Source organism: Aspergillus luchuensis, chromosome 1 (assembly GCF_016861625.1).
Source record: "Aspergillus luchuensis IFO 4308 DNA, chromosome 1, nearly complete sequence".
Lineage (NCBI taxonomy): Eukaryota > Fungi > Ascomycota > Eurotiomycetes > Eurotiales > Aspergillaceae > Aspergillus > Aspergillus luchuensis.
In genome coordinates, this window is record NC_054849.1 from 5022455 (window position 1) to 5042530 (window position 20076).

The 20076-nt window shown below is 48.3% G+C and overlaps 7 protein-coding genes across 7 annotated transcripts; 4 read left to right on the forward strand and 3 right to left on the reverse strand.

Annotated features, from left to right (window-relative positions):
- Window positions 1–958: 958 nt before the first annotated feature.
- On the forward strand, window positions 959–1384 carry AKAW2_11697S (ACT domain-containing protein; the record flags this gene model as incomplete). Its single annotated transcript, XM_041684209.1, has 1 exon — window positions 959–1384. The coding sequence occupies one exon, from the start codon at window positions 959–961 to the stop codon at window positions 1382–1384; it is 426 nt and encodes a 141-aa protein (XP_041538417.1).
- A 308-nt stretch (window positions 1385–1692) lies between these two features.
- On the reverse strand, window positions 1693–2609 carry AKAW2_11698A (uncharacterized protein; the record flags this gene model as incomplete). Its single annotated transcript, XM_041684210.1, has 3 exons — window positions 1693–1890; window positions 1942–2167; window positions 2236–2609. 3 exons carry the CDS (start codon window positions 2607–2609, stop codon window positions 1693–1695), a joined length of 798 nt encoding a protein of 265 aa, XP_041538418.1.
- A 935-nt stretch (window positions 2610–3544) lies between these two features.
- On the forward strand, window positions 3545–5765 carry AKAW2_11699S (putative AMP-binding enzyme; the record flags this gene model as incomplete). Its single annotated transcript, XM_041684211.1, has 7 exons — window positions 3545–3676; window positions 3742–3812; window positions 3875–4022; window positions 4084–4119; window positions 4169–5215; window positions 5291–5570; window positions 5638–5765. 7 exons carry the CDS (start codon window positions 3545–3547, stop codon window positions 5763–5765), a joined length of 1842 nt encoding a protein of 613 aa, XP_041538419.1.
- Window positions 5766–7492: 1727 nt separating this feature from the next.
- Window positions 7493–12450, forward strand: AKAW2_11700S (uncharacterized protein; the record flags this gene model as incomplete). The annotated part of the gene is made up of 5 exons (XM_041684214.1): window positions 7493–7558; window positions 7616–8062; window positions 8122–8740; window positions 8793–9402; window positions 9456–12450. The coding sequence occupies 5 exons, from the start codon at window positions 7493–7495 to the stop codon at window positions 12448–12450; spliced, it is 4737 nt and encodes a 1578-aa protein (XP_041538420.1).
- A 1702-nt stretch (window positions 12451–14152) lies between these two features.
- On the reverse strand, window positions 14153–15451 carry AKAW2_11701A (putative serine/threonine protein kinase; the record flags this gene model as incomplete). The annotated part of the gene is made up of 1 exon (XM_041684215.1): window positions 14153–15451. The coding sequence occupies one exon, from the start codon at window positions 15449–15451 to the stop codon at window positions 14153–14155; it is 1299 nt and encodes a 432-aa protein (XP_041538421.1).
- A 1379-nt stretch (window positions 15452–16830) lies between these two features.
- Window positions 16831–17560, reverse strand: AKAW2_11702A (uncharacterized protein; the record flags this gene model as incomplete). The annotated part of the gene is made up of 2 exons (XM_041684216.1): window positions 16831–17285; window positions 17386–17560. The coding sequence occupies 2 exons, from the start codon at window positions 17558–17560 to the stop codon at window positions 16831–16833; spliced, it is 630 nt and encodes a 209-aa protein (XP_041538422.1).
- Window positions 17561–17993: 433 nt separating this feature from the next.
- AKAW2_11703S (spermidine synthase) lies at window positions 17994–19729 on the forward strand (the record flags this gene model as incomplete). Its single annotated transcript, XM_041684217.1, has 3 exons — window positions 17994–18928; window positions 18978–19272; window positions 19331–19729. 3 exons carry the CDS (start codon window positions 17994–17996, stop codon window positions 19727–19729), a joined length of 1629 nt encoding a protein of 542 aa, XP_041538423.1.
- Window positions 19730–20076: the final 347 nt, after the last annotated feature.

The following is a 20076-nucleotide window of genomic DNA, read 5'->3' on the forward strand; positions in this document are numbered from 1 at the left end:
GGTTCCCATTCTCGAAGACTACAATGATTACCCTAGTTGCGATGAAGAAGAAGAAGGAGGAGGAAAAGAGAAAGGAGAAGAAGAATTGGAAGGAGAAGGAACAGAAGAACAACAAGAAACATCGGAAGAATCGTCATCAATAGAGTCAGAAGGATCCTCTTACGTGTTCGTCGACGAGGAGGAGGAAGAAGAAGAAGAAGAAAAAGAAGGAAGAGAAGGAAGAGGACACTAAGCATTATGTTTCTCCTCATGCAGTGAATTATATCAAAGGGGCTATATACACTTCAGATGTTGTCTATAACCAGTGCATTTAGAGCGTTGCTTTTCGCGCTTAACTACTCTCTATTCCAAATTAAGTTTAGCCTAATTCCAAATGAACTCATTACCACCACCAATCCCAGTGTCTAACGTAATCCACAATCGCGCGGCCCATACAATCGCGCGGCCCATCTTGTGATGCCATACAAAAATTATCTTTTATAATAACTATAATATCTCAATAACCACAGTTTATATAAGTCTACAATGATAAATAGAGATCAATATCAATAAAATAAATATATTAGAAGTATTCAAATATTTTTAAATAATTTATTTATATTTAATTTATAGATATCTATAAATTACAAGTAAATTACAGGTATTTTATATTACCAGCTGTTAAATGTAGTTATTAAAATCTAAAAGAAATATTAAAAATAAATTTTTGATTATTATAATCTACCTTTTCAAGATAAAGTCATATGATTCCAGGATAGTTAAGATATTAGAGATTAAAAAAGCAGCTTTTATATAGCATTAGTTGATGGGCCGCGCGATTGTACGGGCCGCGCGATTGTGGTTTACGTTACTACATCACACAACATCCTCGTCACCTCCTAATATAAACCCCCTTCTAAACTAATCCTATACCTCCAATCCAAACTCCAAACCCAAACACAATTTCAACCAAACCAAAATGCCCCCAACTCCCGGCGAATCCAACCTCCAAACCCTCCTCGCCTCACTCTCACCAATTCTCCACCCGGACATTTTCGTCTTCCTCACCATCCCCCACACCAGCATCTCCCAAGCAAGTCCAGATCTCCACAGCCTGCAACCGCAGCTCCTCTTCCAGGAAGCAGAAGGCACCACTTACATTGTGACTCGTGAACGTGCCGAAGCACACGGCTTCACTGATTATGTTTTCCCCTGCCGCATGATTACCATCAGCGTGCACTCTAGTCTTGAGGCGGTGGGGCTGATGGCTGCTATTAGCGCTAAGCTTAAGGACGCTGGGGTGAGTGCGAATGTGGTTAGTGGGTTCTATCATGATCATGTTTTTGTTCCTGAGGGGAAGGAGGAGGTTGCAATGAGGGCGTTGGAGGAGTTGTCGGGGAAGTAAAGTGAAGGAAATTGTTTGGTGTGAGGGAGCATGTTTCTTGTAGTATTGATTGGGGGCATTGAGTAGATATTAATAGTGAAGGGAGCTTTGTAGCATGTCATTAGGGGACGGTGTTGAGATGTACTATTAGTATCTTTAACCGTGCTGATTTTATGACCAAAGTTATCCAGTTTGCAATATCGATGCTAACCCATACTAATCCAAATATTATATAACGATACAATGTGTCTCAAGAACCATAAATCATTACCCACTGGTTGATCATAAACGTAGCGTCCAGCGCCAGTACGTCAACAAATCCAGCGTCTCTACTTGGATTTCATCGTTTCCATCGTAGTTTGGCCGCACGCACCGCCAAGCCAATACCGCGTGATCAATTGCGCAGATTCGGTGTTCTTGCGCGAAAAGTCGTACAGCTTGGAAGCACGAATGTTGAGCATCTCTCCGTCAAAATCGGCTTCCAGGACGCGGGCATGGCGAGGTCCCATTAGAGATATGACTAGCATCTGTCGATCCACATTAGTTTATCATAGCGTAAGTACAATTTGAGTGCATACTGGGGCAATGATATGCGATCGTAGAGACCTGGTTCTTAGACGAGCAGCCATGATATCGGTGATAGTCATAATCTCTCCGCGGAGCAGTCGATCATCCCCAATCGCTTCACTTTCTAACATAGCTTTGAAGTGTGGGTAATTCCCTTCTGGATATTCGGTCACTGTTACGGCGTACCAGTTGAACCCGACAGACTCCAGCAGTTGACCGAATTTGTAGTCTCCAATTCTGTCATAAATGGTCAGACACACTGCTTACCATGAAAAAGGTAGGATTGGTGCTGAAAGGGGACGTACTCTCGATATATGCCAGAGGGAGGAGGGTTATTAGGATACTCATCTGATGCATATTCCCAGCTATTGCTGAAATGGTTGGTAAAAAAGATCTCCATATCACGAGTATCCCACAGGATATGCTTGGGATCGGGGGGAAATTCTAGAAGATTCTTCTCATCCTCTTTCTCTGGGAGGGGCAATTCTTCTGGATATGGGTTGAAGAAGCGTGGGTGATGTTCACTATCCCCATCAAGAGATAAGGGTAGGTGACGGATACCGGCTGCTTTCAGGTCGGAGGGTTCAACATGCTGGCTAGGAGTTTGCCTGATCAGCTCTTCAATCCTAGCCAACTTGTGATCGCGATCAGCTCGTTCGCACGCGACAACCTCATCCATCTTGACTTTTGCAAGTGAATGAATAGAAGTAGATCGGTGATTGGGAAGAGACCGGGAGAGAAGAGTCGGTTACCAAGGGGGTGCAGGCTGCAAGGGTGGCGACCGCTGCAGCCTAAGGCACAAGTCATCTTGATGTGGGCCCTGATATGGATCGGGTTGCATGCATTTGTATCTGTCCGAATACAATGAGATGAGCATTACTCACCAATCAGTGTGGAATGGCCTAAAGTACCCTGAATATTAGTACTACATTATTCAGTCTAGAACAACACATCTGATAGCACAGAATATAGATAGACAAATGGCTGAATGTGGCTTCGGTTATTCTCGGGCCAAAGTAGTCAGGAACCAATTGATGGGAAGCCCTAAATTAAGCTGGAGATCCATTCTAGTAAGCTTCATTTCCCCGCCCGGGAATCGGAACAGTTCCGGCCTGAGGAACAAGAGTACAAAGTAGCTACTTGTACATCCCTGATTTTATCCCTGGTAGAGCTTTTATAACCAGTGCCCCAAGAGTGCTGTTAATCAAGATTAAAGTACTCAAACCAATTGAGTATTGAGTGTTGCTGCAATAATTGAGCTGCAGGTACTAGTGTCCCAAACAGGCAAGCCGCCTGCATCAACCCCGCATCTACAGGACACGTGAGTCCCGGCCACATTCCTCCAGCTGCCTTTAAGTTACTCCATCTCTTCAGCTCTTCATTCTTCATTCTGCCAATTGTTAAGGCTAGTTTTCAGCTCGTGTTCACTACTCTTCAAGTTTGCGTGGCGCAGTCCGTGCTCTTAGCTATCCGCCGACAATCCCTGGTTGAGCCAATCTAGACCCAGCTTTTGGTGAAGCTAGAAGCAAGGGGAGGTACATCCTGGTGACGAACGCCACGATCTCCACCTGTGTATGGGTAGAGTGCTATGAACATACCGTGCCACAGAGCCAGATGCGCGTTGCTTCGGTTAACTGTAGAGGGCTTTTTCACAGAAGATGCTCTGTGAGGAAGCCCCTCCAGTTGGCAGCATTGCCGGGAAGACGTGGACTGTTAACGACAAGCTATTCTCGGGGTCCTACAGAAGTAAGCATGCTTCATGTCATGTTTGATTAACGTGGTATCGGGGCAATCTATTGACATGATAACAGCCTCCACTGTTAGATACAGTGATTGGAGACCACTTCGCAAAGATCGTCAACCAGTATGGCGATAGACCAGCGTACGCTTCCCCTCTGCCATCGAGCTTGTGCTTTGGAGGAGCGATTTTCTGACAGTGATAAGTGTCATCTGCAAACAACAAAATGATCGAGCCACATATTCTTCCCTTGACGCCAGAAGCAATGCCCTTGCGCGTGGCCTTGAATCTGTCGGTGTCCAGACTGGAGACCGTGTGGGCGTCATGCTAGGGAACTCCATGGAACATGCTGTTGTATGCTGCCAGCCTGTGAAAGCCTTCCTCAGATATATTGTAATAACCAAATCTCTCGCAGGCAACCTATGCACTCTTCAAGCTGGGTGCAATCCTGGTAGGTAGAACGCTTACACGCCATTGGACCAGGGCTGATACAGCATTAGGTTCCACTCAATCCATCATTCAACGCGACTCAAGTAGTCTCCGCCCTGGCCCATCTAGAAGCAAGCCATCTGATCATTAGCACCGAATCAAACCTCCCTCGAAAGGACCCAAGAAGCAATATCCCACTTCTTCAACACCTGATTCCGGACCTCTCCAAGACCCGCATCGAGTCAGAATTAGTTCCCTCACTGAAGAACATCATCTCAGTCGACAACTCATCCGGTCGCATCAACACCTCCGACATCAACTGCTTAACAGCCTACGAATCACTTACCTCTGACGCAACGCCCGACAAAAGCGCCCTACCACCTCGCAACTTATCCCCAACAGACATAGTCAACATCCAATTCACATCCGGAACGACCGCAATGCCCAAAGCAGCATGTCTAAGCCATCGATCTATTCTCAACAATGGCTCTCAAATCGGTGACAGAATGCGTTTAACCCCAGAGGACATTGTATGCTGTCCGCCCCCGTTATTCCACTGCTTCGGATCCGTCCTAGGATACATGGCCACCGCCACCCACGGTGCGGCCATCGCATTCCCAACAGAAGCCTTCAACGCCAAAGCAGCCCTTCGAACCGTGCAAGAAGAAAAGTGCACTGCACTTTATGGCGTACCGACAATGTTTATCGAAGAGCTCAGTCTTCTGGACGAAGGGGTAATCCCCAACGAAGGCTTCCAGTACCTACGTACGGGCATCGCAGCCGGAAGTAGCATACCCGCGGAGTTGATGAAAAGACTACACAAGGTCCTGAATCTCACCGAACTGACAATATGTTACGGAATGACAGAGACCAGCCCCGTCTCTGCAATGACCACGACAGATGACCCAGTCGACAAACGGATCAACACCGTTGGAAAACTACTCCCGCATGTTGAAGCAAAGGTCGTGAGCCTAGATGATCACAATAACATTTTGCCCATTAATACTCGCGGAGAGCTCGCAGTGAGCGGCTATCTCCTGATGAAAGAGTACTGGAATGACCCGGTAAAAACGGCAGAGGTTATGGTTGCTGATAATGACGGAAAAGTTTGGATGCATGTGAGTACTATACTTACACTGCTACAAATAACCACCGACAACCATATTTACTTAGAACTGACTTTTTGATCATAGACGGGCGACGAAGCCTCCATGTCTCCCGACGGTTACATTACCATCACGGGCCGTGTAAAAGACCTCATCATCCGCGGCGGAGAGAACATCCACCCATTGGAAATTGAGAACTGTCTCTTGACATACCCCGGCGTAATTGATGCCTCGGCAGTAGGCGTGCCAGATGAGCGTTATGGAGAGGCTGTGGCTGTGTTCATCATCCACCGGGAACCTGAGAGTGAAGCTGCGGATGAGGATAAGATCCGGCAATGGGTTCGTGAGAAGCTGAGTAACCATCTTGGTATGTTTCCTTTGATTCACCGAAATGCTCTGTCAATTCTTAAGAGATCGCTAATTGATTGGTATAGTGCCAAAATACGTTTTCTTCCTGCAACCATCAGAGTTATTCCCCAAGACTGCAAGCGGCAAGGTGCAGAAGTTCAAGCTTCGGGAAGATGCTGTTAAGATGCTGAAGGAGAAGAATAATCTAAGCTGAGGTCATATATTATGGCGGGATTTATCCACATATGGGAACTTTGGAGTGGTGTATAGGGCATACAATTCTTTTTGTAGAAGAAACATCATACATACAGGTCTAAAATCATGTATCTTCTATATTGGAATCTAGGAACTACACGTAGATAGATGGTGGGGTTTCCTTATTCTAGACTTCAAGTTGCTATGGTGTCTAATCATGTTCCAGATGCCATGACTGCATAATCTATTTATAATAGAGCAGGTTGTTGCTTTGTTGTCCACTCATATAAGCTGGTAGGAAGGAGGGCCCCAGGCTGCTCCAAGAGAAGGCGAATCGAACTCCAACCCCGCTCCTCCTTCTAGTCATGTACTGTCTACGCCGAATTCGGCGCATCTAAAAGACAGAATTCGACCTCTCCCCCCGTCTACCTACTGAGGGGATAAGAAGATCCAGAGGGGAGTGGGTCGCCAATCCACTTCTCAGATTAGCGTGGCTTGTCCGCTGTCCCGGCTCTTCCGAGCTTTGCCAGGGTTCGTCTGTCACGTCCGGCCTCAGTACCTCTCCCGATGCTACTGTTGTCAGATACGCGGGGTTGTGGAGTACTCTTGTCTCCCTGGACTTCTGCCCCCAAGTCCCTAAGAAGGCTGCCACGCTGTGTCGTTTGAAAGAGTCTGGTTCCGTCATTATCCGTCGTCGGATATACTAGTAGTCCACTAGGTTCGTTACGATCGCAACCCGTCCTCACAGGCAGTGCTGGTATGCGAAGGAGTAATTATGGTACGCCTTTCACAGATAAATGACTTATAATAGAGTTATCTTATCAGAAGCTCAGGGACGCCACTTCTTTGAAGAATGTGCAGGATTGTATCACAAATGAGAAATGAGAATCAATATACTCAACTGGTTGTCCCCGGCCATTCCTGGACGTGGAGATGACAGAAAGGCCTCTCTGGTCGGGCAGTCGAACTGGGATGTGCAATTACCTTACTTGGAACATATCAGCATGCATGAACTAGCAATGCTCGCTTGGATTTAGTGTCCAGCCAGCCACTGTGGGATCATCCCGCGGGTACAGCATGCTAGGTATGCACCTTGCTGCATGCTTGACCAATCAACAAGTGTCACGCAATCAGATTCAGTCAATATACACGCAAGGCCTGTTCAATTCAGCTGAGCTTGCGCACAGATTCACATAACTCCCTACCCCTGGATGCAGAGCTCGTGCAAACTTCCATGTATAATGCAACGGTCGGAGATATAAGCATTGGATTATCTACACTAAAAGAGCTGCAGTGCCATAATATCAAGAAAGATGCTCGATATGTGCGTCAGGTGGCATTTAATCATGCATTGGCCGGCATTGCCGAGGTGCTTTGTGAAGCGGACGAGGTACTTCAGATCTCGAACATCGGTATCTGGAATGAAAGATTAGCAGCGACTCAGGTGAAGAGATCGCACCTACCAGATGAGACACTGCACACACCATCGATTTACAGTTTGTCTGTAATGAGTGGTGGGTCCCACGATTGAGTCTGTGCTGTAGAGAAACCGCATATCACTTCCCAGAACAATGGAAGTTTATGCATGTATACATTACCAGCTGAACTGTGGGGCTTTGTTAGATTAATCTCTCTACCCTCCATGGGGTTGTGTCCTTCCATGTCCTACTTACATCGATTTTCTCTGCGAGCAATTATCTGACAACCCCCGTACACGAACAGCAGATTGACCAGACTGAAGGCAAAATGTTTGACAAGCTAAAAAAGAAGCTACACCATCACAAGAACAAAAGCCATGCTGCCGCTGCACCTGTGAGTATCAAGTAGAGATATGTCGTGTTGTTGTGTAAAGCTCACATATTCATCTAGGAGTTGCCGAAGGCAGCTGATGCGAGGGTACCTTTCCCTGGACTCGAAGAAGAGAAGAAACTCCCAACCAGGAAAGCTGCAAATTTGTCGCACGCCGACCCACAGCCTGCACCACAGCCAAATGCTTTTGCAAAAGATCTCTGGTGGGACGCCCTCCAGAAACTGCCCGCTGCGAAGCAGACTCAACTGAAGAGCATGGGCTTCGGAAAGATCGGCTCGGGGGAATCGGTCGAGACTGGTATCGACGATCTCGTGGAGGCTGTCAATAAGAAGCAGGAAGAGTGTGAAAAGAAATTCTGGCGTGTCTCAGTTGGAGATAACGACATCGTCCTGCGGAACTATACAACGAAGATCGTCGGTTGGGTGCAGAAAGCCGGTGATATTGCAATCCAGTTCGCACCGCCGCAAGCTAGTATGCCATGGTCTGTTATCAAGTCCCTCATGCAGGTAGGTGCTTCACAGGAGTTTATCTATTCGATTGTACATGCAAAACTCACAATAATCAGGTCCCCGTCATTGAAGGGGAACAGATGGCCGCCTTGCTAGGAGCCACTGAGAAGATTGTTCGCATCGTCAGTCGGGGACAAGTCTATGAACAAGTGTACTTGTCAAATGTCCCCGGTTCACCCGAAGATAAACTATCGAAGGGTCTGCAGGATGCCTTATTGAGGATCTACACTACCTCGTTGGAGCTTCTAGCAGATTCGGGCGGTCTCTTCTCTAAGAATACTGCTCATAGGACCCTTGATGCGATCCTGAACCCGGGAAATGTTTCCAGCGGGCTCTCAGCTCTTGCACAGCAAGAAGATGAGCTTCTTCGTGATGTCCAAGCATGTGAGACTCGACGCAGTGCAGCAGCAGATGATCGAATGATCGGGATGCTTGACGCTCTGAATGCTCCATTAACACGAGTGGATAAGAATGTACAGACTCTTCTTGAAGGGATGGAGAAGGAAGGGCGCATTGCATTGCTGGAATGGATTTCGTCGGTGCCGTTTGGTGACCATCATGGCAACGTGAAAGAGGGGAGGACACCCGGAACGGGTGAATGGCTGCTACAAGACAGTAATTTCTGTAGTTGGGAAGAAGCCAGCTCATCTGGTATTTTCTGGCTTCAAGGTTCTCGTAAGTCTTCAGTACACTCACCATCTGTTCTTCCATACTAAAGCAAAGCTAGCCGGTACGGGAAAGACGTACCTTACATCGCGAGTCATCGATCTTTATCAGAGCATGCTGAGCGACCCTCCCAAAGATGAGGGCTTCGCCTTCTTTTACTGCAACAGGAATGAAGAGGATCGTGGAAAGGCACTGTCTGTTTTCCGAAGCTATGTGCGCCAACTTTCCACTACCCCGGCCAGTCCCGAATCAATCCAGACTGAGTTGAAGGAGGCATGCTCGAAGGCTCGAGAAAGCGGATCAAAGCTCAGCTTCGAAACCTGCAAGGAATTAATTGCTGAGTCTTTGAAAGTGTACCCGAAGACTACGCTGGTGATTGACGCTCTCGACGAATGTGACCCAGAATCCCGCGATATCATAATTGATGCGCTGAACACTCTTGTGTCTGAAACGAACAATACCGTCAAAATATTTATCTCAAGTCGACCTGATCCGGATATCCAAGCTCTATTGGTGGGGAGTACCAGTGTCGCTATTCAAGCAAGTCACAATCAAGCCGACATCCAGAAATTTCTCGAAATACAACTGGACAACCTCGCCAGAAAGACCGCCTTCATTGGCCGGATGAAGGCAAAGATCATTGCTAAGCTTCTGGAAGGTTGCCAGGGAATGTAAGATTCCGGGACCACCCATCCATTAGTGCAAGGTCGCTAATACTCGATAGGTTTCAATGGGCGTCGTTGCAGGTTCACCAAATTTTCAGATGTAGAACTGAGTCAAGCGCTTGGAAGCGGCTCGAAAACCTTCCAGAGGATCTTCAGAAGGCTTATGATGAGATATGGAATGAGATTGAAGCCTTAGAGGAGCCAGACAAGACCCTCACTAAACGCGCGTTGACATGGGTAATGGCCGCACACAAGCCCATGAAGACCAATATGCTCCTATCTGCGATCCGTGTTGGTTCAAAAGATGACGAAGAATTCTTGGCTGATGAAATTGACGAGCAAGGGTTACTATCGCTTTGTAACAACTTCCTTGTGATTGATTCAAAGATGGGGGTGTGGCGTTTCTCACATGCTTCGGTCATAGAATACTTGGAAAGCAGGCACAGTTGGACCCTTCCTCAGGCACATTGCCACGCCGCTACTGCTTGTCTCTCGTTTTTCATCAACGTCTACGAGGATGGTCTGGAAACTGTGCCCAATGAAGAGCTGCAGGAGTTCTGGCGGAGCGAAGAGTCCATTCCAGATGGAAAGTTCGACATCATCGACATACGGAACCCATTTCACATCTACATTAGACACTACTGGGTCGTCCACGTGCACGGATCCGGCTGTTTAGAAGAAAGCACGGTGGCATCCCTTTTGAAGACCTTCCTCGGGGCTCCCGATGACAGCAGTGTACAATATCGGACATGGTACAGGCAAGTGCGGCTTGATGCGAGCATGAAGCCCCTTCTTGATAACTCAACTGGCTGGGACATCTCTGGCTTCGATAGCAATACCTTCAACTACTACCGCCCTCTCCGAGAACTTCTCTATATCAAAATTGGGTATATTTGGGGGAGCGAACTAGAACCAGAAGATGCCGCCGTTTTCGCCATGTGTCGCTTCGCATTTGACAAGATTCTGTGGGGATGGTGGGAAAACAGTGATATTAATATTTCCCGTCTGAACCAACGGGGCCACGACCTTCTCACGGTTGCCGCCATAGGGGGTAGTGTGCCGATATGCCAGCACTTGATCGCCAAGGGCGTCGATGTCAACTTCCGGATAGCCGCTGAGGGAGATAACATTGACTACGGAAATGCTCTTGTTGCAGCAGCACATAAAGGACGAACTGCAGCCGTCCGCTGTTTAGTGGAATCCGGAGCCGACGTGAATATGTCATACTCCTATGGACAAGGGCGATTTAGGAACGCACTGGTAGCTGCTGTGGATGGGGGTCATCTTGAAACCGTCAAGTATCTGGTTCAGACGGCGAAGGCTGACCCCAACATACCGCCAGAGGATACAGATTACCTGGGTTCTGCTCTGGGAAGAGCAATTGTACTGAAAAACCATGAAATGGTCAAGTGCTTGGTGGACGCTGGAGCCGATGTGAGTAAGCCGCTAGGGAGCATTGACTACTACAGCGCCCTTGAGGCTGCCACTCACAAGGGGCAACTCAAGACTGTTAAGTACTTGGTTGAGAAGGGAGCCGATGTAAACATGGTTTCCCAACCGTGCAGCCTTGAAGGTTGCTTTCACCATGGTACTGCCATTGAAGCCGCAGCGCATGCTGGAAAGATCGACGTTGTCAGGTACTTGGCTCAAGAGGCACATGCCGAAGTGAACGTAGCACATTCTTATGGCCATGGCAGTCCTCTTGTAGCTGCGCTCGCAGGCGACAAGTCGAGGTGGGATGGCGATGATGGAGCCGACGAGGATGGTGTCGACTACCTGGCAACCGTCAGGTGTTTGATCCACGAAGCAGGAGCTGACGTCAACTTACCACTTCGCTGTGGTGAATATGGCAGTGCTCTTGCAGCCGCAGACGAGCTTCACGAAGTCAAACTTTTGTTGGAAGCAGGAGCTGATGTGAACATGCCATTGACCCAGGGTAATTATGGCAGTGCTCTTGCAGCTACCGTTGCAACGTCTAGAGACCCCGAGATTCTGGAAGCTCTGCTAGAAGCGGGAGCCAATTTGAATATGCCTCTTCCCGGTGGGGAATATGGCAGCGCCCTCGCTGCTGCATCTGCGGAAAATCAGACTGAGGCGGTCAAAGTCCTTCTACAAGCCGGAGCAGACGCAAATATGCAAATTCCCTACGGAAGCTATGGCAGCGCCCTTACTGCTGCGTCCGCAAAAGATAATACCGAGGTGGTAGGGATCCTTCTAGAAGCCGGAGCAGACGTAAATATGCAAGTTACTGTTGGGGAATACGGTAACGCCCTGATAGCGGCGGCTTCAGGTTACGCTGCCACGGAAACAATCGAGTGCCTTTTGAAATCCGGTGCTGATGTGAACGCACTGCCGACAGTTGGAATTCATGGAAGCGCCCTGGCAGCAGCATTTGACTACGATATCACCAAGTGTCTGTTGGAAGCAGGAGCAAATGTGAACGCGCATCTGCCTCGTGGTGATTATGGAAGTGCTCTTGCAGCCGCAGCCTCCCGCAACTTATCGGATATTGTGAGAACACTGATGGATGCAGGGGCCGATGCCAACATGCCACTACAGTCCGGAAAGTACACCAATGCCTTTGAAGCAGCAATTGATGGATGGGATCTTGACATCCTCAAGGCCTTTATAGACGCAAAAGCAGATGTTAATCAGCCACTGAAGAAGCAAGACTACGGCAATGCCATCACCAAGGCTGCGATGTCTGAGTATGACATTGACAAGCTTGAATTTCTGATCGAGGCCGGTGCAGACGTGAACCAGACCAACCCCGAGGCAGAATATGCGACTGCTCTGATTGCTGCTGCGTTCTTTGGACTAAAGGATTCGGCGAAGCGCTTGATTGAGGCTGGAGCGGACGTGAATATCCAGTTGGATAGAGCGCACCTCCCTACCGCTCTGCAGGCTGCTCAAATTGCTGTCATGAAGGAAGAGATCGAGAAGTTCAAGACATATTGCTCCACGGATGAGAGAGTAGCTGCGGAGGTTAAGGCATTGGAGGATGGGAGAGCTGAAGTAGCCGAGCTACTTCGTCAGCATGGCGCGGCTTCTTGATTGAATCAGAATTTTGTCAACCAGATCGTTCGGCTAAGCTGAAGACAGACGCTTTTAATGGAATAGTGCTAAGTATGATACCTCCTAACTACATAGCCATCCCATCATTGAAGAGAGCTACGAGTAACCTATAAGGCAAAAGCACATGTTGTAGTTAAAGTAAAATTGGTACTCGATCACATCCAGAAACTTGACGGTTCTATATCCAAAATGGATACCAGAGAGATGGAAAACCAACAATCGTATCCGGCGCGAATATGAAGCTCTATTATTTACTTGGCCGAGCCTCTAGTATTCACAACAGGATCACTTGGCCACTAATCTCATGTTCCGTAGTAATGGTATTAAGATCTACTTCCCTGACTGGAGACAGAATATATACACCAATAAGCCCACATTTACTTCACTTGTTTTGAGTTAAGAACACCTATAGTACAGATACCATAATATCACAATCTGGTACATATCTAGTGCAAACTGAATAAGTTTGGTCTGCCAACCCGCTAACCATACTCAACACCAGCGACTTTGGCCACTATCCTGATATTCAAAGCCACATCAAAAGAATGGAAAGGATATCAGGGGTGGTAAACACATCCATTCATCCTGAACCGCATATCACAAATTTCGTAAACTGTTTTGATATCGGGGACACATGTTATGTAGTAACCACGGATAGGGCATTGAAAGGACAGGTAAATGAGCCCCTACTGGGTCCAAAATCAAATATATTAATGAAAAAGTAGCAAAGGATTGCCTGAACCAGCTTAAGGGAGAAGGAAGGGCTTATGTATGGGAATAGAACAGCCAGAACGCAGGCTCAATATTATCATTGCTGAGGGTTTTAGTTTGTTCGGCGAATTTGAGAGACTCCTCAATGTTGAAATTGGTAGCATGATACCTTCTGGCTTTATGTCTCTGAGCTATTAGAGTCTCATGGTATGTGTATCTTGTCTTTCAGGGCCTTTGTTTATAAATAAGTGGTTTTAGTTTTTTTTCTTCTTTTTTTCCTTCTTTCTTTTCGTGTCCTCTTACAAAAAGATGAAGTAGTATAGTATCATCTTTAATCCTTTTTGGTGGTCTTTAAGTGCCCGAGAGCCTCCCAGAGTACTAAACGAGGCTTGATAGTAAGAAAGCATCATTGTCACGCAGACGAAAGGATAGAAGTGAGCAACGTTAAATAATAGATAGTTGTACTAGTTAACTTCTAGATATTTCTCAGGTCTCCTGTATTGTAATTGACAGGAGGATATCGGAATATCATCTGAACATCAACTGTTTCCTTGCTCTTGCTCGAATTAGCCCTCTAGATCTTCTTATTTCGAGTTAGTCATTCGAGAGAGTCGTGCCATCGAGGCGTAGTCACTGAAGTCGACATATTAGAGTAATTTTGTTGACACACAGCAGGGAAGTGGACATCTTGTCCAAAAGTAGTGGCACGACAATTGCAGTCGGCCTGTTGTATATAATCGAATTTGAAGCATCAACGTAGAACATATTAGATATCAGTTCGTTGACTTGGCATGTGTCGTTGAAGTCAATTGCGCCCGTAGTTTGGGCCCGATTCTTATAGAGGATGAACCGCAGTATTATCATTGCACCGCGGTTCAACATGTGTAGTGAGCTGAGAATACTTTCTCAGCTAAAGGATTGATCCAAGAACCATCAACTCGAGATATATTGGATCATAATGAGTTATTCACTACTCACTCGAATATACTCGCCTATTGATGTCACTTGACTTGGTTGTGCTGCTGTCCGTGTTTGATGAGTGCTGTGGTGGTGACAGCCCCTGGGGATCCTGACAATGATGATGAGTATCAGGAGGAGAGGGAGAGTTTGTAGAAGCTGTTTCAAGCCCCGTCGGAGAACAGCAATCAATAGCTTGAATGCAGGGGCTATCCAAGGCTTCATCGATTGTGAGTCTTTTGTCGGGGTAAATGTGCAGCATTAGGAGAATCAGAGACCATATCTCAGGGCTCGGGTAGTCTGCAGGCCGGAACCCTGGCTGCCATTCGTGGATATCAGCCCAATCAATAAGGCTGACACAACGGCTTTTACGAAATCCCGCCCAATCAAGTACAAACCTTTGGAAATGCATATCTTTTTCGCTGTCGGCGACCTCCCAGGCCATGCTATGGTTGAACAAGTATCGTCCGATCAAGGCACAGGCCCATACATCAAGCCGGCGAGGGTCATAGTATCTACTGTACCATACCTCATGTGGCAGATAGGGTTCGGTACCGCAGATGTTTTTGTTCGAACACTGGCGGACTCTATCGGGATCTATCTTGGGGTTCCTGAAGACCACAGCGAAACCAAAGTCGGTAATCTTGAGAACGCCCTTTTCCGTGAGGAGCAGGTTCTCTGGCTTCAGGTCTCGATGGGCGATGTCATGGTTATGAAGGTAGGATACACCACGTAAAAGCTGCTTAAACAGGCATAATTTGCCAGTGGTGCTTAGCCGGCCGGTCGAAAGGACATCTAAGAGGTCACCCTGGCTGCAGTATTCCATGACAATGCTACACTGTCTCTCCTTGATGCAAAGGTCAACAGTTTTGACGACATTTGGATGACAAGCATGACGAGCGACGATGAATTCTTTACGAATATCGCGCATGAAAACATCGTATGGGGCCTCCTCCCTCTCGAAGAACTCTTTGGCAACATAACGAGATGTCCTGTCTTTGCTGTTGCGCTTATAGACGACGCGGACCTGTGCGTAGGCTCCTCTGCCAAGAACCTCGCCTTTGCTACTGTAGAAGGCTTCCTTCATTATATAGGCTTTCATCTCCTCGAGCACATACATACTAACGGATGCTTCGGAGGTTAGGCTTGTGCCGAAGTCGTCGGGGACCTCCACAGCTTGGTAGTCGCTGCTTTGGCTAGGGGTGGGCTTGGAGCATGGCATGATCAACTTCCCAAGGCGATCATCCAGCTCGCTGGAGCCGACACTGTGGTAGATGCTCGAGGAGGTAGAGGAAGGAGCAGTGGAAGACATCGTATTTATATCAATACGAGTCTGTTGAGACGAGTGGATCTTTATTCGATCCACGATGGGATATACCTGGAAGCAAGGTATATTCGATAAGATATCGTTGTGTAGGTCACAACGAGAAATAGAGGGAAGAGGATAGAGAAGGGAGTAGAGGAGCAAGATTTTGCAGCCAATAATAGCAAATGGTCGACTGCAATAGTTACAAAGCTAAGTTGGGCTTATAGAGCTATGTCCTGCTATAGCTAGAGCCAACAGTACTTTGCAGAACAAGAGTTGAACGATGGAAAGGAGGATGTTGGCGACGGGGGAGTTTCTGTGGGAAGGAAGCGGCATCTAGGCAGTAGAGTCATGTCATACTTGCACTTAGACGACTTTTCTCACGACATCATGACATGACTATGGCAGGGCAAGCGATGCCATCAGCAACACCAGCCTGGAGCGTCATCGCTCCAGTGCCATGGAGGCCACAGGCAAAACCTCGGAGATGATGTAGTAGACGCCTATGTTCTAAAGGGTACAGAATGGATATAGATACAGATATAGAGTATGGATATAGAAAATTCACCAGGTGCTAAATGATGGAATTGAATGGCTTCAGGGAAGCGAGTCTACGCTGAATATTGAATCACCGAGGTAAGCTACTTTAGGAAGAACAAGATTAAATGTAACGGAGGTCGGCATTATTGATGCTATGGACGAGCGTTAACACTATTTAGAGAAAGTCCACCGCCAGTCTGACGTTCCATCCTTCCCCGATTTCACTTCCCAAAATACATTGAACTGGACCAAGGCACATGGCGCCACCACTTGACCATGCTGTTCCTGCGTCTACAGCACAAATGGTCAACGTATGAGCAATAACCGACATCATTGTTGAAACCTCTCAGTAGGCCATTGGAAGACTGAGTCATCGAGATGCTGGTTCTGTGAAGCAGTAAGGATGCTGACTGGATGGCACGTGACATCGCCAACGCATCCAGTATTGTTCCATCTTGGATATAGTTGCTTTGTTCCATAGGTATGTCCACGGAATGCAATTTCATCATCGCTAAATCAATGTATAGCAAAGAGCACTGCATTCTCATTGCGGCATGAGGGTGACAAGCCTGTCGAAGCAGAAGCCTCGAGGCATTTCCCTTGCTCATTTATGACAGCTCCGATCGTGTGCTGTGGACATGAGCTTGCCCATTCAGCGAGAATACACTGCAAACAAGTGCAGCAGAAACTTCCGCTCCGAAGCCACAACCGCAAAGCAGTTGAACAACCGAGGACCTGCAGGTAAGCGCATAACTTGAGGGAGAACGCTGAGCGTAGATAGCCACCAGAATTCCGAGGCAAGTCACAACACCCGGATGAGCGATATCGGAGTCCTGATTTGACCATCAGAAATCCTGAATACCAGTTTCGCCTTGTAGATGGGACTTGACTTCTCCATCATCTACTCCTTCAACAAGCCACTCTGGTTCTTCATCGTCAAAATACTTTTCCTGCTCGACGTTCCAATCGTCGTACTCGTCATTGTTATCAACCGAGGTATAATCGAAATCGCCGTCTTCACCCCTTAGGAACCGCAAGGTCATCTCCCATCGCCACGCCTTCTCCCCTTCTTCCTTATTCGGGGGAATTTCGTCTCGATCTTCCGCGAGAATCTCTCCGTTGGGTCCACGAGTATAGCTGAACATGGCGTGAGGATCAGGATGGGAAAGTGCCTCGAACTTGGCCTCGGATCTACATAGGTCCGCTTGCAGCACACCTGAGAAGCCTTTGGCACGTCCTTCGGCCTCCCTCTCGGCTGGAGTCTGGAATCGACGGATTAAGCGATCATACAGCAACGGGTCTGCAGGGCTGGCATATTAGCTTGGCTTAAACATCCCCTGTCATAGACAGAGCGACTGAATGTGACACCAATCAGTCTAAAGGAGACAGAGCGAGCGGACCGGCTAGCTCGAGATCAGCAGAGAAATACTCCGGGTGCATGTCCAGATAGCGCTTGCGCCGGTTTTTGATTTTCGTCGCCGCAGATGGTGACTGGGTTCTTTTCAAGAAGTCTGACTCCATCTGGGAAGAGTCTGCCTCAGGAGCGACGCCCGTACCCATGGGAAAAAGAGGCATAATGGGCGTAGTAGTTGGATCAAGGTGGATGATGACGATGGGAAGTTGAGGAAGAAGAGAAGCGCGGCGAGACACGCGGGGAAACTAAACCCTTTCGGGCCGGAAGCGCGCGGACGGCAAAGGGAAATTATCCTCAGCGTCAAAAACGTCGCCCGAGCGAATAATGACCGTCCGTTGATCAGTCCGACTTTCTATCTGAAAAGTACCGGTAAGCCTAGTCTGGTTTCACTCTGTTTCACAACGTGGGTCCCTCAGGGATTCTTCTTGGCTCACGTTGTGGCGTTGCATTGAAGCTCCCCGCCCCAGCTCTTCCGCTGTTAAATAGAAGCCAACAAACATACAGTCGCGAGATGGACCTAGACTAATTGGTTCCTACAGAAGCTCTCAATTGATCGGTCTTACCGGATTCCCTCAGGGTTGGAGGTCTGACATCATGTCTTCCCTAGCTGGTCTTGTCCAGCCCACCACCAGACAGCTGCTGACTGGCGCTGCTCTGCTGTTCTTGACGGCATTCTACTCGCCACTGACGGTGCTGATGCTGACGCCAGTATATGGCTCGGCTCCTGCCCATATCTTCCATGGCTATGGAGTGGCACTTGTTGGCGCTGCTGGATGGTTCCCTAAGGACTACATCCAGCGATTGACCGGCCGCCGGGCTCTTTTCCTGCTCCCTGTTGTGGCATTCTGGGTTCCTACCCTTCAGAGCTTCTTGTTCGCATCAAGCTCCGTGATGGGAAACCCCTTCGGAGCTGTAGTCACCGAGGTCATCTCCTACTACCCTTTGCTTCTGCTCTCTGTGGCTTGTGCTGGTAAGCTGGTGCAGTCGGGCTTGGATCTGGGCCGACACGGTGATGCAGTCGCTGAGCACGTTCCTCTCGTGGTCTCCTATGTCCTCTACAAGACCGGCGAGAAGTTCGCCAAAGCATTCCTGGCCAAGTTCATTGGAACAACCTTCTTCTTTTCTCGCGCTGGTCTCCAACTCTTGCTTCCAGTCTTCTACACCGCTATTGCTCCTTCCAAGTTCCTCCTCTTCGCTATTCCCTCCCTTCTGTTCTCCATGACGTCCAATGTCCACATGAACTCTGGAGCCTTGAACTCTTTCCTCAACGAGGAGGGATTCGCCCTTGTTGCCCGCCAGGACTCCACCACCGGCTACATCTCCGTCTTGGACAATTTGAATGATGGGTTCCGTGTCATGCGTTGCGACCACAGCCTGCTCGGCGGCCAGTGGACCAAAATGCCCAACAACTACAACCCTGCCGTTATGGATCCGATCTACTCGGTCTTCACCATGCTCGAGGCCGTCCGTCTGGTTGAAACCGACCACGGCGAGCCCCGCGTAGATGCCAACAGCAAGGCACTCGTCATGTAAGCTCATCAGCGACCCCCTCTTATTCAGACACCTAACCTCTCCCAGCGGCCTCGGTGTCGGCACCACCCCCTCTGCCCTAATCCACCACGGCATCGAGACCACCATCGTGGAACTCGACCCTGTCGTGCACAAGTTCGCCACCGAATACTTCCACCTTCCCTCGAACCACATCGCCGCCATCGAAGACGCCACCGCCTTCGTGAAGCGCACTCCCCCAGCCCAGTACGACTACATCGTCCACGATGTCTTCACCGGAGGCGTCGAGCCCCTCGAGCTCTTCACTCTCGAGTTCCTCGAAAGCCTATCCTCCCTTCTCAAGGACGACGGAGTCATCGCCATTGTAAGTCCCCCTCCCCTTCAATCTCCCATCACCCCTCAAACTAACCCCCCCCCCAAAGAACTACGCCGGCGACATCTCCCTCTACCCCGCCGCCCTAACCGTCCGCACCATCAAATACGTCTTCCCGACCTGCCGCATCTTCCGCGAAGCCTCCGACTCCGACCTCACCACCGACTTCACCAACATGGTGATCTTCTGCAAGAAGAGCTCCGCCACGCCGCTCACCTTCCGCGATCCCGTTTCTGCCGATTACATGGGCAGCAAGTTCCGCCAGATGTATCTGATGCCTAAGGTCGAGATTGACGCGAGTCGCTTCGAGACTATCGAGAAGGGCGGTCGTCGTGTCCTTCACTCTATGAACACCCACCTGCTTCATAAGTACCAGGATCGGTCGGCTCTCGAGCATTGGAATATTATGCGTCATGTGTTGCCTGATTTTGTTTGGGAGAATTGGTGATGGTTTTGATACTATACTATACTTTCGAGTATGTAATTTTTTACTGTGTCTCTGAGAGATAGATTGATTAGTGGTTTTTGTTGTTGTGGTTTCGGATATTTGTATTCCTAGTATTAGGTGTGGTTTCGGGTGGTTATGCCATAATATAACTTTATAATATCATGATTTAGTTTTGAGTTTGGGAGACTAGTATAGTGTCTGCTCTGTCTTTAAAATCACACCCAACACAGAGTATACAAATGAAGCTATTCAATATCTATTTCTCAATACCCACAAGTCGGACTCCAAAGCAACGCTAACGAAGAGAAGTCTTTCAACCAACCATGTTCAAGAGCTAAAAAGCAAGC